The sequence below is a fragment of the Vipera berus genome (genome assembly GCF_964194415.1).
Source record: "Vipera berus genome assembly, chromosome: 2".
Taxonomy (NCBI): Eukaryota; Metazoa; Chordata; class Lepidosauria; order Squamata; family Viperidae; genus Vipera; species Vipera berus.
The window spans coordinates 33,919,365-33,937,237 of record NC_138203.1 but is presented as its reverse complement, the minus strand read 5'-3'; the positions used below and the strand labels follow the sequence as shown (position 1 = coordinate 33,937,237).

Here is a 17,873-nt window from a genome sequence, read left to right as displayed (position 1 = left end):
TACTGACAACTCAGTTCTGGAGTGCCAAAAACCATTCCTACCCTCCCAAGTCATATGATCATATTTTGGGCGCTTTATTTTTTGCCAAGAACCGGCATTTCTAGTTTCCTTTGGGTACAAGTTTGTTAATAACCAAGTTTGCTTAATCGCTGCAAGACATAAAATCAGGCACGGTCACATGATGGCCTACTTACCGTAGCCTGACTTATGACCATAATTCTGGACTCAGTTACGATTATAAATTGAGAAGTTCTTGTAAAAATTAATAGAAATACAAACTAATTCCAAAAGTTCTGTTGTTTTCTTATATTCCTTCTAGCTGAAGACTGGAAGAAGCTATGTACATTTCCCCCCCCCCAAGTTATGCAGAGAAGTGGAACCTAGTTCTCTCGTCCATAATCACTTCACACTGATTTCCTCTATATTGTGTATTTAATATGGAAAAGAGAAAGGCACCAGTTATTTTTCACTTTATCCCTCAGGAATAATTCTGACTTGCATAATTTATTTCTCAAGTAATATCAGTCTCCAAGCCCTTTTTCAAAAACTGAGGGTAGATTTATAAATGCTTGCCCACAGAATCATTTCAAAGCTCCTGTCATTTTAGCTGTGAATTTTAAAAGCTGATTCAGTTAAGAGTGACAGACTGGAACAAAGGGGAACATTCCAGTGTAACCAAAGCAGATATTAGAAAACAATCAACTCTTAACTGATTTGAGATACCCTTTTTATTAAGGCAGGACTTACACACTGAGCTAAGCATTTGTTTTGTTTTTATTAGGAAATAAAAACTTCAGAAGAGCATATTTAAGAGAAAATCTCTAATAATTTATTGACCTTCAGTTTCACATTGTGAAAAAAATGCATTTTACAAAACCTCAAAACATGGTAGCATACAAAGAAACACAGACATTTTACTTCACTTATTTTTGTACGTGAACCGCATCTTCAGTTGCCAGACAAGGGACACTATTCAGTTCTAATCACTCTTATTCAGACAGGTGTCAGGCCTAAAGAAAAGGGGCTACACAATTATACCAGAAGTGGTAGGTTGTCCTTTGTTTAATGTTTCCACAGCAACTGGCCCACAAAATACAAAGAACTTTCTCGTCTTATGCCAAGGTTTTTGTGTGCACTCTTATGTGAACCGCATTTGTCTCAGAAGTGTGGGTTATTTTTTCAGACTGGAAATCACCAAGTAGCAAATCAAGATTCCCATGCTGATTCAAAGACTTAAGAGCTCAAAATATTCGCCTGCAGGGCTAGAGAGGCCACCCTGATTTTCCGTTCCCTTCTGCCTATACCCATGAAGTAAATCCAAGCCCTTGAAAGCAGCTACTGCTTTGAAATGCAACTGCAAAAACTTCAAACACTTTAGGAAAGTACTCATAGCGCTGGCACTTACAATTGCTTTATTTGCATGTATGTTATAGGAGCAATAAAATCCTAATGTAAATTAAGAGATATTTGGAAAGAATTTGCAGGCAGGGCTTTATACGAAATGCATTGAATTGATTATTGTAGCTTTGTAAATTAAATGGTGATAGCTTTTTTCTAGATTTTCCAATTTGCCTTGCAAAACTACCAAGCAATACCATCAAGCCCTTCTAGGATATCAACAAACAATAATAAATCATAACCTTATCCTTCCTTAAGTTAATGCAGCTGTACTCTGTGCATTAGCTTGCACAGTGGTGTACAGGTTGCCAAACACCTCAGTGAAATGAATATTAATATAACTTCACCCTTGGATATTTAAATCAGAGTTCAGAAGCAGAGTTATAGTTAAATGAAGGCAACTGACCAATATTTTTTGGTCAGATTGACCAAAGAAATCAAACTTCGGTCAATAATGTATAAATCAATAGAAGTTCACAATACAATGTTTATGTGTTTTATAATTCAGACTTTCTTCAATCCTCTCTGCTACCCATGCTAAGAATCACAATTAACAATTTGAAAAACTTCACATACATTCATTTCTTACTTAAGATAATACATAAGAAATGCGTATATATTAAGAATCAGGAAAAAAACCTATGGCAACATGAGAAAGCTCTCTAAATCCGATGGTTACAATCTGAAACATGTTTACTGCAGAGTAAGCCCAAGTTAAGACACTAAAACTTACTTCTGAGTAAACACATATAGGATTATGCCATGAACACAAATTGTTCTTTATAGTAAACTGTCAGAATTGAGCTACATTATCAAAATGTAAGCAGACATGATCATAACTGTTTATAAGCATGCATGCATGCATTTCAAACTAATTTGCTTACACAACATTAAGACAACCAACCACAATGGAGGACTGGTAGCAGTATACTGTTTGGCTGTACCAATTCTTATGAAAAGCACAACTAGAAAGTTAAACAAAGGAACTATGGGGCTAAGTACACCAGGAAAGACTGAACAGGTTTACTTCTACATTCAAGCCAAAAAAATGTTGGTGGTGTAGTAGGACATTTAAAAATCCTTTAATTGATCGGGACCCTACATATAATACTTCCAGCTGTTCGTCTGAAAGCTCAATTTGCTAATTAATACAAAACAATATATTAAATGAATTTAGCAACTCCCTGCTCCCCCATTGAGCATGCTAATTATTATACCTAATAATATAGATATAATATTGTATCAAAAAACAGATGGGAGAAGAATGGGTCTTAATTCCATTTTAATCCAAGAAGATAAACCAAGAGAATTAGTGTTAACCAGAAACTAACTCTTTTCCCATATAGGGTTACCCATCTCTTAAAGAGAATAAAGTTCCCCTGGTCATATAAATGGCACATTAAACATCCCATGAGCTATAAATAAATAAATAAAACAAAACTAGACATCGCTTATTGGAGAAAAAAGGTTCTATAGAATTTCCCTCCAGTCCCCTTTCCAGTAGTGATGAGGCTGCACAAAAAGAAAGCTACAAAAGCTATTGTCTCTCTTTCTAGATGTTTTCATTCAAAAGGCATGACTAGGCAAAAAAATGTAACAGAAATACTATCAGCGGGGCACAAATGTGATTTAGGGAGTCAATGGCTTGAGGAAAACAACCTCATGGCTTCGTCCTTCAATACATATGGAATTTAAAATGCTACCTTGCAATAGTTCCATTCTGACCCCTACCCAATTCTCTTCTCAAATATTATTCAGCTTTTTTTGTGCAGCGGAGCAAGTCAGAAATCACAGAATGTGCAAAACGTAAGAGTCCCATAAGCCCTTATACTTGGAAATTACTCCAGGCTTTGTTTCAGCATGCAAGCACTGAACAATAAATAGCTGTATCTACAACAAGTAACAATTTAGAAGCAGGACAGTAATAATTAATAAATACAAGAAGAAATAAATTGGATGTATTTAGGAGAGAGGAGTCATTCTCCTTCACATAAGATGCTGGGAAAAATATTGTTTTTTTTTAATAATTGAGCTGCTGCTCCCTAAGAAAGTAATTCAGAGCCACCGTGCAGCTGACCGATTGAATCCGATGCTCCTGGCACTGCCTAGGCCAGGGGGCTGGATCTTCATTCACAAAGATACATCTTGCTGAACCAGGCCTTGTCCGCTTCCTTTGCAGCTGCTGTTGACACTTCAAATTGTCACAAAGGGAGGTGACAACCATTTCAAATTTTGTACACAAAAAAAGCAAAGTCCATGAAAATTGAGGGTTGTGCTGTTTTCCAGCTCTGAAAAGTTCATCCCCCCCTTGCTTCCCCCCTTTGAAAGGATTATTAAACTTGACATTAATCCACAATTACTAACACAAGAACCAGACCATGAGTTCATTCATTCATAATTAAACCATGTGCTGATATACCAAAAACAATTTTCCCGCTCCCATTCCTTCATTTCCAACTTTTAAGAATTTGGAAGGTGCAGAGTATCTTCTTCAAATTCAAAAAAGAAATGTCTTCATCAAAACCACTTCTCCACAAGTTGGTTCCAAGGTTTATTCAGCATTATAATGCAATAAACTAAAGAAAAGAAACAGAAAAATCGTAAACATTTTGGTGGAACAATATAAAGTTTATACATGTTTTAAGTGCTATGAAGCAGATGCCTGTTCATTACATATCTTAAATATTAGATGCTGTAACCTCACTGATCATATGCTATTCCTCTGTAATATAAATAGCAACTCTGGTTTAATAATATTAATAACTTGGAGGACAGAGAAAGAACAGTGCTTGAATGTAATAAATCAATCCTGCAAATGAAGAGAGTTGATTGTTAAGGGGAAAAATAATGTAATGCAACATCTCTATAATAACGTTGGCTGGCACAGTAGCAGGAACAGGCACTCTGGTCATGGGCCAAATCCAAGCAGCAAAGAAGCAGAAGGAAAGGCAGCTTGTTGGAGAAAAGAATCACCAATCAATGCCCTATTAACCATGGAGGATCCTGAATAGAACTGATTCAGAATATAAAAGGCAGACATATTAATCCCCTTATTTAAAACATTTCTGCTATTCATTATGGCAGAACTCTCTTTTGTGGGGCTTTGTTCTGTAATAATGCACTACGCTTCACTGCCTCCCCATAGAAGCCTTTCCTATATGTCAATTATTCAGTGCAAAATATTAGCTTTGGATGCCAGGATTTGGCTTCTGTACTCTACCTTTATTATGCTCAGAACCAGTTTTCAAACTAGGCACCACGCTGGTTTTTAAAGTAGCAATTAATAGCAATGCCAGAACACGTGAAGCAAAGTTTGATGGGATTTCCGCAGCGCAATTGTAAAAATTTGCTGGTTAACTTGGTGCAACTGGTTTGAAGGTGCATAGCTTAAAAGCACTGGGGAGCATCACAGGTGTGTATGTACAATTTACAAAACAACATACACATAATTTGCAATCTCTTGCAGATTAAAAACTAAACCACTTTCATTGAAGGACAATCAATTACATACTCCTAAGATGAATATGAAGCATATATTTTATCCTGCAAAGCAGTTTTATGATTTTTTTCTTAACTTTTTTTCTCAACTCTTAACACAAATAAAAAAATTTTGTGGTTCCTGCTGCTCTATCAGTGGGAAGAAGGTACCAGAAGAAAAATGCTTTTGATTGAGGCACAATCAGAACCATTTTACTTCTGGTCCTTTCTTCCCACTGATACAGAAGCAGAAGTCACAAAAAATATCACTAGGTGCAGCACAAACTGTAGGTTGGTTATGCTTATTCCAATAAATTGCCCAATTAAAATAGCTTTGGGAGGAGTGAGGAAAACAACACTGAGAGTAAACTATTATTTGATTATCCTGAAAAAAAAATAAGATTTTCATATACAGGCACATTGATGCAAATATCTCTAGATATAATGAAAAAATATCAGTAACTTCTGTTTCAATACTAAAATGGAAGAATAAAAGGTCATTTAAATAACAACACATGAAACTATCTGAAGATAGATTACATCTTTCATTATCAGTCTTAAAGAAGTTTGATATTTTATTTAAAATGTTAAGAAATTTATAATTAGGTATGCAAAATTCTCAAATTCAAATCTAAAATGGAAATGAGGCTTCTTTTAATAAAAAGTAACTTATTTTATGATTTTGAATTCATGCACCTAGTAGAAACAATATTACCACCTTATAGCAACCTTTCTTTGTTTAGAACTTTCCAGGACAACAAATGGAAATTGTAGAACAGCTGCCTTATAAGTTGTTAGATAAATAAAAGAACCCATGTCAAACTTTTAATATATAAAACATTAAATATTAGCACTGATAGAAGGAAAATTGATTAGATAATAAAGAGTTTCATGTACTTTGCTGTTTATTAGAAGGACAAAACTGTTTCTCTGGAAATGTACCTAAATCTACTCTAGACCAAAAGAACTGAACAATGAATGCCTTGATGTCTGAGGATCAAGCTTTGACTGAGAAAAACATTTCACAGGTTTATAGAGTAAAAATATGCAATGCAGCTATTCTTTAGAATTAAAGTTGCAGTTCTGCAATTATATTGATAGAGGTATTTGTGTTTTGATGGACCAATTTACAATATACTACATGGGCCTCATCATTGTTTTTTCCTTTACAAAAAAAACTGTTCTGATTTTGTTTCAAGTGCTACTTAGTTTTTTTAATCTTGATACTAAAAGTTCAATTTCACAAGAAAAGACTAATGCCAAGAAATATTTACAACTGGCTTTATGGACATTAGAAAACTTCTAGATGACTGGATAAATTATAGATCTATTTAAACTGCAGTCCCTGAAATATTTATACCAGAGCACATATACTGCTAGTTAGCATGTGGTTTGAAGTCCTTTCAGCTTTTCTTCCACAAGCACAATTAGCAATAAATACAAATGGGCTGCATGCATTCTAGCAAAGCAAAATCTGCATCTGAGCCCAGCATGCTAACTCAGAAACATGCCCTGCTGAACCTAATAGTTCCTCATTTCCTTACTAAAAGCCATAACATCTTGCAATTCTGGAAGAATAAAAAATAGATAAAAGGCAGGCTTATCTTACAGAAATAGCTGGTCAATTTTTAAAGAAAAGAATGTATTGCAAGGTTGGTTTACTGGTATTTTCAAAATTTAAAAATCAGAAGGCAAATCAATAACAATAATAAAAACAGAAATGTAGAAAAAAGGAAGAAATGCAGATATCTGCATGAGCTAGTTCAAATTGTGTATAAGCAGATACCATTACATTAAAATCACCAGCACTGCACCTGCCCACATACATCAGGTGCATATCTGGACCACTGCATTACTTTCAGATTGAATTTATGGGCTTTGTAACATTCCAAGTTGCAAACCAATTATTACTTAAGCTAACTGGCATGGCTTTTAAACATAGGGTCAGAATGATTCACCATTACACACAAAAACTCACTTTTCTAACTCCACCCCACCCTGGGGAAACAGATTCTTATTGCTTCAGTTATTTATAGTCCTGATTCCATAAAGTCCAAGATATACAATCTTATAATATTTCATATAGTATCCTTTCAAAAGATATGCAGGCAATTTATATTGTTGCCCCTATGCACATCAGAACCAGCAATTATTTGCTTGTGCCAATCATTTATTTATACACACACAATATATATATAGTGTGTGTGTCTGTGTGTGTAATCAGTTCCACTAATCACTCTTACATTAATTATGCTAATCTTTTATTTCCACTTAAATGGTAAAGTGTGGATGAATGAAACATTCTATTAGAAAAAAAATGTGATAAAACTATTCTCCTAGATGGTATTTTCTCAAAATCATTTGCAAATGGGGAAAAAAGAAATATGTCTATGTGAACAACCTATAATTACCTTCAAGAACAATCTTACATAAATATACCTATGAATTAAACAATCATGGATACAGAAATTACTAATAGGGATAGTTGTGCATGACCAATTCATGCCCTATTTAACTAGCAATAACTAGGAAAATTCTTATATATGAACAAAGTATCCTATGAAATAGATCTTAATTTATTCATGCACTTGTTGAGTCATAACAGCTTTTTCGCTTCCTGTTTATTCGAATGAATCTCTGTTTATATTTGTAAAAAGGTGAACTTAGCCACTATATTTTCAGTAAGTAATTTCTCACCTGTATAGGCACACATGTAGTTAAGAAGGGAGATGTTTCCATGTGCTCACAAATGCAGTTGGGATTAGTGAATAGGGCACTGTGGTTATGCTGTTCCACATATCAAGCGTGGGGTCATAACAATCTAATGTTTTGCACCTCTGGATTCCAAAGTAGCCTCCCACAACATATAATTTGTTTCCAGATGCAACGGCATGGCAACTCATTCTCTTAGCTGTCACATCTCCCACTTTAGTCCACTGATAGGTTTCACTGTTGAATTTATAAGCTGAGCAAGCAGAGAATTCAGTATCTCCACCCATAATAAAAATTTGGTTACCCAGAACAGCTGCAGCTGTGTATCGCCATGGCTGAGGACAAGTGGCTGGTACAGTCCACCTGTTTTCACTCAGGTCGTAACATTGTACTTTTGGAAGCTTATCATGACTGACACTGGTACCACCAAAAGCAAAGAGTTTTAACTTTGCACTGACTACAGCAGCGTTGCTTACTCCTTCTCGAAGTGGGGCAACCATCGTCCATTTGTTAGTCACAGGATCATACTGTTCTACTTGCTTTAAGGATACTGAAGGAGAGGCTGGAAGACAACCAGTGGCTGCTGTGTGACCTCCTACAACATATAGACAGTGTTTGAGTTCAGCAGAACCATGGCCAAACCGAGCAACTAGCATTGGAGCTGCTTTGGACCATTCTTCATGAAGTGTATCATATACCCAAACATCTTTAGAGACTCCATTTTCAGATCCTCGACCACCAGTAATATAGACTTTACAGCCAATTGCGCATGCACTGAATTCCTTCCTTGGGCTTGGGATGTCAGCTTTTGGAATGATCTCCTTTGCTTTTTGGTCGACAAGATATAATTTGTCACACATAAAAGTCTGGCCTCCCAGAAGAAATAAGGCATGTCCAGTTTTTCGAGGCCTAGCACATAAACTAGTGACTACACCATCATTCTGCAGAATCTTCAATTTGCATCTGATTGCTTCTTCTACAATCTCTTTACTTTTTCTTTGTTTGGTGATAAGCTCTTCAGTAGCTACATTTTCCATTAGATAGATGGCTGGCAAAAGAGCCAATCTCACAGTCTGCAATAATTCTGGCAGATAACAGTGGCGTTTATTTAGATCATAGTTAATCCAGTTCATGGCAGACTCATAAACTAATCGTTCATCTTCAGTCTCTAATTCTTCACTAGAGAGCAGCTGAACAACCATATCTTTTGGAAGCTGGAGAAAATCTTCACTTTTACTGATGGTCTGGAAGTTGCTAAGGCACATCCTCCAAGAGAGCTCATAAAGTTTGGTACACTGGTGAGCATCAGACAGAAGCAGCATGCCAAGACAATTAGTATGATGAAGGTTCTTCTCTAAGAATTCTGCACAAGCATCTCTAATGTCTTGGAATTCCAACATATCACCTGCCTCCAAAAGGGATTCTGCATTTTCTTCATTGATGATGACCCTTGAAGAGTACGCATAGTCCAGGAGAAGTTCTAGAACCTCTGGATGGATGGAATTGTGGAAGTTGACTTCACTGGCTTGGCTTTCTTTAAGACCACCACTGAACATGGCTTCAAAATATCGACTACAGGCAGCTAGGACAGCTCTATGGCAAGGGAATGACTTGTTCCCAGCATGGAGAAGTACATCTGTAAATAAACGCTGTTGACGCAGAAGATTCAGATGAGTGAGGACACTATCAGCATATGAAGATTTGTGAAATAAATATATGTTTATAGAGCCAGTGCTGGCTCTAGACTTCCGATTCTCATGCATGCTGACTGACATTTTCTTCCACACCTAAATATTAAAAAAATAAATTGATTATAAGTCTCAAAATACAATATGAAATGTTTTAAAAACAATTACCTATACACATCTACTCAGAAGTCTATCTACTGACTAGAGTTTATTTCCAAGGCTTTTTTTTAAAAAAAAACTAGCTGTAAAACATGCAAAGCACAGGAATATGCTAAGCAACATCAAACAGGAGTTAAGGACAACCAATCCTTTGGCTGTTTTTCCTAATATATATTTCTTAACTGGCAGAGTCTAAAAATAATTGCTCAAGACAGCAGGATTATCTTGGCAAACCAGACCTCCCACTTTCGTAACGATATAAGTGGCAGTTTCAGAATGGGTGAAAAAAAAAGACAGGCCTGATTTTTTTCCCACACCTTTCCAGCATACAGCAGCTGATTTAATAATTATGTACTGACACACATATTTAAAAACGTGCTTCTGCCTTGAATCATAGTGTAGGACAAGCAACAAAGACGTTACAGTCAGGAATACTTCAAGGAACACAACCATCCACAAATTAACCTTATTAAGATTATATCCTGATAAAACCAATTCCCCCCATACCATGAAAATATGTAAAAAGTAAGACACAAATAGGTCATTCCCAGCATATTTTACTTTAATTACTATATTACCAGTAGATTTTTACCTCAAAGCTATATATCTCTCCAGCAACAGATATTTTAAGATAGCACACATATGATTTAATTATATACTGAGTTTTACTCAGCCTAGTATATTCCAGATTTCTTGAATCTTTATTCCCACCAATTTAGCAAAGGGCCCAAAATTATGAAAGGAACAAGGTGCTGACTGGAAAAACATAAATCCTAAATAGGAATTTCCACCAATGCTGGAAGAGGGAAGGAAAATCCCCAAAACTTCAATATGCAACATGTTTACATAAACAGAATCAGAGTTTTCTCAAGGTAAAATCATTGGAATAAATTCAGTGGAAAACAGAATTTAAAACCTATTACAAAGAAGCCAGGACAATAAGACACAATTTCTGAACTAATCCATCATGCTAAGCATGCCACTGATATTACCTGAATTCATATAACACACTAAAGGAAAAGGACACAAGATTCTGGTTTGGAATGTTGTGTGAACCTAGCCATTTTGCTGGAGCAAAATTTTAATTCTGTCAATGGAAACAGCCCTGAGCATTCTTAATATTCCTGCTGATATTGGGAAAATCTGCCAACATGTTCTTTACTTTCTAGCTATGCCATCCCAGATGAATTCAGAATCAGCAAAAAAAATCACCTTTCTATGTCCTTGCAGGCGTGGTCATCTATCCTTCCTCCCACATATTGAAGGAGCCATTCTATGTGCTCATAGATAAGACTTGATAAGAGAATGGTTCAACCTATGACAAAGACATGCAAATTGCAATTTCTTGTCTTATAAGTACAAATTCAAGAATGTTGCCCTAATTTGGAAAAACAAGTAATGTGCCAGTTTCATAGGGAATGGCAAGCAGATGATCGGGGAGGACTGTTGTCTCTGATGGAGAACTCTTTCATTCATAACAGAATCTAAGTCCCTGGAAATGTTCCAACCAGCTGCACAGGTCCAACCTGTTCAGGTGTCATAGAAACCACCACTGCCCATAGAAAAAGACTATCTCCACAACTGAGGACAGAGTGAAGAAAGAGAAAAATATAATCTGACATAACCTCCATAAAGCTTTCCCACAAGACTGCCTGTCACCAGACCAGAAAGAGTCAATAGTAGGCTAAAGGAAGCTGAATTACTCATTAAGCTGCTATTCAATGATGAGTCAGACACCTGAGAGGACTTGGTCAGGACTTAGAAATGGGTAACAGACTATAAGCTCAGGACAGAAAGCCTTCAATAAAAGCCTTCAATAAAATTCAATAAAATGCTTTACTTCCCCTCAGGGAAAAGATAAGCAAGTAAGGAAAGTGAAAATTCATGACCTATGCTTATGGGGCCTATGATTCCTCAAAATTTTCCTGTTTAGTATTACTTTGTGACAGCAACCTTTGCTAGTATTTTGTCACTTGTAAAGGTGCTGCCACTACTAAGTATATATGTAGAAATTTCTAAGAGAGGAGAAGTTCTGCAGTTTGATTCTAATATTTATTCAAAACCAAGTAATACAACTTGGAGAAATAAGTTTTACTTTTTTATAGCCAGTATTTATCATTTTCATGCTTTTAACATATCAACTGTCCAGAGCTGCAGTCTGAGAGCTGGGCAGCCATAAAGGAAAAATCAAACTTTTGTATGAGGAGATATCTGTAAAAATTAAGCATCAATTATTATACACACTATGGTATACTTTGATAGCCAATTATTCTCATTTTTTACTTTGATCATTTAGTTACTACCATAAAGGACTTTTCTTTCTTTTTTTCCTAATTTTTTCCCTTTCAAAAATAATTTGTATTCTTGGAGAAAACGTGATTGTTTCAACATCTGTTATATCTACTTGAAAGAAATGGTTAAAAGATAAAACTACCCATCACTGGGAATGTTTGTTAATTTGTTAATTGAGGAGCCCACAATTGTAACTGTACTTCACACTTATTACATCTGGAATGCAAAATGCACATGACCACTAGATAGCAGCAAAAATGTATTGTAGCTTTTTGTTGCCATCTACAAAATTTCAACAGCACAGCTATGATATGGCTGTTTTATCCTGCTTAACATATAAATTAAAATCTTAAAATAATTTCCTATGAATTAAAAGATTCCTCTGACTAAGCTAGCTTTCACTAATCTGGCACCTTCTTTATATGTACGGAAACACCTACAATTCCCCAATAGCATGGGAATGTATAATCCTAGGTCATTTATAGAGAAGAACCTCGAATACATGAATTGGTTAAATTCACCTCACTATGTTATTCCCATTTTTAAAAACAAAGTTAAAATACTTTTGAATAACCATCTCCCACACACACTTTCCAGGTAATTTTTTTTAGCAAACTATGAGATTGTAGATGCTAATCCAAACATATTTTGTGTTAAAAAAGGCTGCAAATTCAGAAATATTTATCCCTAGGTAATTTATCTATTTTAGTGTTTGTATTCTTCTAATAACACTAGATGAAAATATACTGCAACACTGTAGTTATGTATAATTTCTTCCAAGATATGTTTGCTTCTTAATATGTGCTCAGGCATTTTTATCCTAAATGGCTCAAAATGACTACTGCAATAACTATTGAAGACTTGACTGATTGTCTCCCATGTGGTTCTATGCTAATACCTTCTTTATGTAAGCTGCCTATTATTCAGGGTCCCTATTATTTCTGGGTCCCATGACCTATCAAATACAGTCCATTTTAAACTTTCTGGTATCACTGCAAACTGTCTTAAGTATGAACTACATGATCTGAATAGCCATTTCCAGTGCTATAATTCTAAGCCATGAATAGTTTTACCAAGTTATTTACAATACCAAACAAACCATCAAATAAAGGCAATGCCATTCAGATAATTTATCTTATAAAACTTAAATTGTATATCTAGAATATACCAAAAATAACAGTTCAGCCATACACATGGTTTAAGTAAACCTCAAAGAACTAGGTGGGATTTATTTGCAGACATAGAAAGCAAATTTTGTATAATGGTTAAGGCATCAGGCTAGAAACTGAGAGATTGTGAGTTCTAGTTCCAATTTAGGCTTAAAGCCAACCTAGTGGCTTTGGGTTAGTCACTCTCCCAACCCTAGGAAGGAGGCAATGGCAAATTACTCCTGAAAAACATTTCCAAGGAAACTGCAGGTCCAAGCAGTCTCTGAGAATTGGACAAGATTAAACAGCAGGGAAAAAAGGTACACAAGTATTGAAGTGTGAAATACTGCCTGTTAAGAATTCATTGGAACAATTATAGAAGTAATGGATCCTGCTCTTAATGTTTTTCCCCACACATCCTAGATCAGAAGAAATGACTTTGTGAGACAAACTTTATCCTCAACCTATGTTTTAACTTCAACCTGTTTCCAACATTACTCTATCAAAAGAATTCCAACATTATTCAATAGCAGAAAGCTATTGCTATCTATCATTACTTGTTCTTCAACATCTGGAATTTCAAACTATGTCATTAATGAATTTGGAAGCTTTACTTTGTTCCCAAACCAAACTGATAGTATGGTCAAGTCAATGGAAGTAATCAAAGGACTGACAATAACCATTATTTCTTCGTTCAAAGAGATATAAAAGCACATTACTGGAATGTTATCTTCCACTATTCTGAATTTGGATAGCTCTTCTAAAAAATATTCAAAAACATGCACACACAGGTGTGAGCATTCAAGCTTGTCAATTTTATAGCTTTTATCTTAAAAAATCTTTTAGCACCTAATCCAGTATGTACACGGTATCTTTTTAATAATTTTCTGTTTTTCAATGCAGCAGTATGCATTGAAAACAGCCAGAGGAACAAATCTTTTACTTCCTTTGTGTAAGGGCTCAGATTTCAAAAGAGGTATATGAGGGGTGGGCTCAGTTACTAAGCAAATACTGATAAGCTTATCATACTTTACCACACATATCATTAGGTAAAGAATCTGCTGTTTTTTGCTTTGCTAATTTTGGTATGCAGTGATCTCCTTGCCATTACTATAATTAATGGCATTCTATTCACTAGAAACAGCTGGATGACCAATAGACCAATAGGGTTTTTTTTAAAATAAGAAAAAAAAGAAAATTACTGTCTTCTGATAGCGTTAGTTTAGTTTTTATTCCATAATACTGTACATCCTCTCCGAGTGTTATTTTTAAGCTGGTAAATTTAAGCTTCCTTTTTCAATGTTAGAAGAGACAGGAATAAATGTTTATTTAAAGGAAGAGTTTTCTATCATGTTTCAACACATCTCGTTTTAAATTCTCAGGGCCAAATGGTGCTCGAGGCTAAAACTTGAGATTTTGAACGGGCATAGCTCGGACTCCTCTTCTTCCCTACTTTACGCGCACCTTCTGCAACTCCGCGGAAGAGCAGCGAACCACGTGCGCCCCTCTTCCACGAAATACAAAAGCTCCGTCAACGGCTGCCTCCCGCTTCCCCTCTTCGCTTTGAAGTGGAAGGGGAAAAAAAGAGGCAGGCAGCCCTGGGAAAGGAAGGAAGGAAGCAAGCATGCAGCACACCCTCCGACCCTCCTCCTTCCTGTAGGGCGGAAAGGAGTAAATGTGTGCTGAGACTGGAAGTGCACCGACCCAGTCCTCTAAGCATGAAGAATTAAGAGGCTAAGGTCGACCTGAGTTCGGGAAATCAAGCGAGCTTAGAAGTTGCACCTTCTGACCCCGCACTTTTTTTCCCCTTTTTTTGTTTTTACAGAGAATAGTTTCGGTACTCCCTCAGCCTTAAAACTCCGTGCAGGGTACAAACCGCCTCTCTGCCACCCATTAGGGACCTCTGGACTGAAAGCAAAACCGCTTTCAGTTCTCCCGCTGCAACCCCTCTCCTCAAGAATACAACAAATCGCGCTGAATTCAATTACTTCTGAGTGAACCACAGCGAGCTGTGGCTAGCTAGACTCAGGTTGCAGACGAGGCAGAGTCTTCTTCCACCACCACCACCACCACCCCCTCTGGCAAAGACCCACAACCGGCGCTCGCCGAGCCGGCTTAGGCTCCCCCTGCCTAGGCGCGAACCTGTTCACGCGGCAACAGGTCGGCGCGCGAGGGTCCCACTTACAGCCGCCGCTTCCTCCGGGCGCTCGGATCCTGCCTCCTGGGAGCCGTGCAGTTCACGGCATGGGGGGAGCCAAGCGTCGCGCACGTTTCAGCGGCCGCTTCTCCCTGTAGTTCGGTCTCGTGTGGAGAGACCGAGAGCGCCCACCTTCCCCTTCCAGCCACCACAAGCGCAGCGCGGGTCCTTCCTCGGCGGCTGCCCGGTTGCCTCAGCACGCTTGTACCAAGGGGGAGAAACGGCGCTGGTGGTGGCGCTGCCGCTGGTGCTGCAAAGAAGGCGGGCAGAGGCCGAGGAGGAGGGGCGCCGCTCCTCCTGTGGCCTCGGCGAGTGCGAGGCAGAGAGTATATGGGCCTGTCGGCGGGGAGGGACCGAGATGCAAAGAGTGAATGACACGCGGGAGGCGGGGAGGAAGCCGGGCGGGGCTGGGCTGCCGAAAGACTCTCAGAACGTCGCCCGGGAATTACCCGGGGGAGAGGAAGAGGAAAAAAAAGGTGCGGGCGGGAATGTGGATGAGGCGCTTCCTTTCCTTTCGCTCGGAAGCGGCGTCGGTGTGAAAGGACATCCCGGCTCTTGTTTTTACACCGGCCCGTGCACGTTCCACAGATTTCAATGTGGGAGACGGTGGGGCAGAAGGGCCCAGGTCCTTTCTTGCAGAAGAGCCTGTTTTGCAGTTAAGAACGGCATTCCTTCAGGGGTGTCTTTCAGATACATTAAAGTACATTCTAGCTGGGGTGGGTAGGTGGGTGATGGTAGTCCAACACACAGTTGCAGAATCTTACAGGTTAGTGAAAAACGGTGCACAGACGCAAACACACCTTACCTTATGCTTCCTATTAAGGATAATGAACACACATTGTTACTTCTTCAAAATAGGTTCCATACCAAAGGAAAAAAATTCTATAGAAATAAATAATGTAGTTCCCATCTTCAAAAAAGGGAAAAAAATAGATCCAGGAAACTACAGACCTATCAGCCTGACCTCAATACCTGGGAAGATTCTGGAAAAGATAATCAAACAACAAATCAGCGAACACCTTGATGCAAACAAAGTCATCACTAAAAGTCAACATGGGTTTGTCAAAAACAGATCATGCCAGACAAATCTTATTACATTCTTTGACCAAGTGACAAAACTAGTGGACCAGAGGAATGCTGTAGATATAATTTACTTGGACTTCAGTAAGGCATTTGATAAAGTAGATCACAACCTACTACTTGATAAGATAGAAAAATGTGGGTTAGATAGCATTACCACCAGATGGATTCCTAGCTGGCTGACAGGCCGTACTCAGCGTGTGGTCCTCAATGGAACTGCATCTACATGGAAGGAAGTGTGTAGTGGGGTGCCCCAGGGCTCTGTTCTGGGCCCAGTGCTCTTCAATATCTTCATTAATGATTTGGATGAGGGGATAGATGGGGAACTCATCAAATTTGCAGACGATACCAAGCTGGCAGGAATAGCCAATACTCCAGAAGATAGGCTTAAGATACAGAAGGATCTGGGCAGACTCGAACACTGGGCACTATCTAACAAAATGAAATTCAATGGTGAAAAAAGTAAGGTTCTACATTTAGGCAGGAAAAATCAAATGCATAGGTATAGGTGGTACCTTGCTCAATAGTAGTAACTGTGAGAGGGATCTCGGAGTCTTAGTAGACAATCACTTCAATATGAGCCAGCAGTGTGCTGCAGCTGCCAAAAAAGCCAACACAGTGCTAGGCTGCATTAACAGAGGGATAGAATCAAGATCAAGTGAAGTACTAATACCACTTTACAATGCTTTGGTAAGGCCACACGTGGAATACTGCATCCAGTTTTGGTCACCACGATGTTAAAAAGATGTTGAGACTCTAGAAAGGGTACAGAGAAGAGCAACAAAGATGATTAGGAGACTGGAGGCTAAAACATATAGGGAACGGTTGCTGGAATTGGGCATGTGTAGTTTAATGAAGAGAAGAGTGAGGGGTGACATGATAGCAGTGTTCCAATATCTCAGGGGCTACCACAAAGAAGAGGGAGTCAAGCTATTCTCCAAAGCACCTGAAAGCAGGACAAGAAGCAACGGATGGAAACTAGTCAAGGAGAGAAGCAACCTAGAACTAAGGAGAAACTTCCTGACAGTTAGAACAATTAACCAGTGGAACAACCTGCCTCCAGAGGTGGTGAATGCTCCAACACTGGAGGTTGTTAAGAAGAGACTGGACAGCCATTTGCCTAATAATTATTAGGAAAGCAATCCCGAAGCTGGAATTAGGCATCATAAAAAAAAGCTGAGGTTAACACTGGAAGTGTATCTGCAGAAAAACACTGAATTAGTAACCTCCACTGAATTTAACAGAGTAGATAAAATAGGAATGGAAACTACAACTCCTGCCTCTTGTAAGCATGCATCATACTGTCCGCAGCTGATAGGACCTGGAGATTTCCTACTTTTGTTCTTGAATAAAATGATCATGCAGTCCTCATCAGGTTCCATATTCATAAAGAGAGCATTAGAGTAAACTTGGCATAAGAAATAGCACCTTGAGAGGGCCCATATTTTGTCAGGTTAAACCATGTTTTCTTTAACCATGTTTTAATAGGCCAAAATCAAGTTCACATAGAAGGTTAAGCCACAAATTGTGGCTTCCAAATCATAGTATAGTAAACCAAAAATGGCCAATCAACATTATGGTTTGGTGAAAGAAGGAATAAATTTCAGAGCATAGAGCTCACACACATTATCACTGTGCCATACTCAAGAACCAGTGATTATAACAACCATGACAATAGGGTGAACTCAGGCATAAAGAAGAATAAGTAAGATGATCAGGGGA

General features: G+C 37.9%; 1 protein-coding gene across 2 annotated transcripts; it reads right to left on the bottom strand.

The window, feature by feature from the left end:
- Positions 1-813: 813 nt before the first annotated feature.
- ENC1 (ectodermal-neural cortex 1) lies at positions 814-15,206 on the bottom strand. Of its 2 annotated transcripts, XM_081321909.1 has the most exons (3): positions 15,060-15,206; positions 7,573-9,374; positions 814-3,974 (listed from the first exon to the last, which is right to left on the bottom strand). In XM_081321909.1, the coding sequence occupies exon 2, from the start codon at positions 9,360-9,362 to the stop codon at positions 7,593-7,595; it is 1,770 nt and encodes a 589-aa protein (XP_081178035.1). In that variant the 5' UTR covers positions 9,363-9,374; positions 15,060-15,206; the 3' UTR covers positions 814-3,974; positions 7,573-7,592. The 2 variants fall into 2 exon arrangements, with proteins under 2 accessions (XP_081178035.1, XP_081178034.1); XM_081321908.1 differs by lacking the exon at positions 15,060-15,206 and having other exon boundaries at positions 7,573-9,550.
- Positions 15,207-17,873: the final 2,667 nt, after the last annotated feature.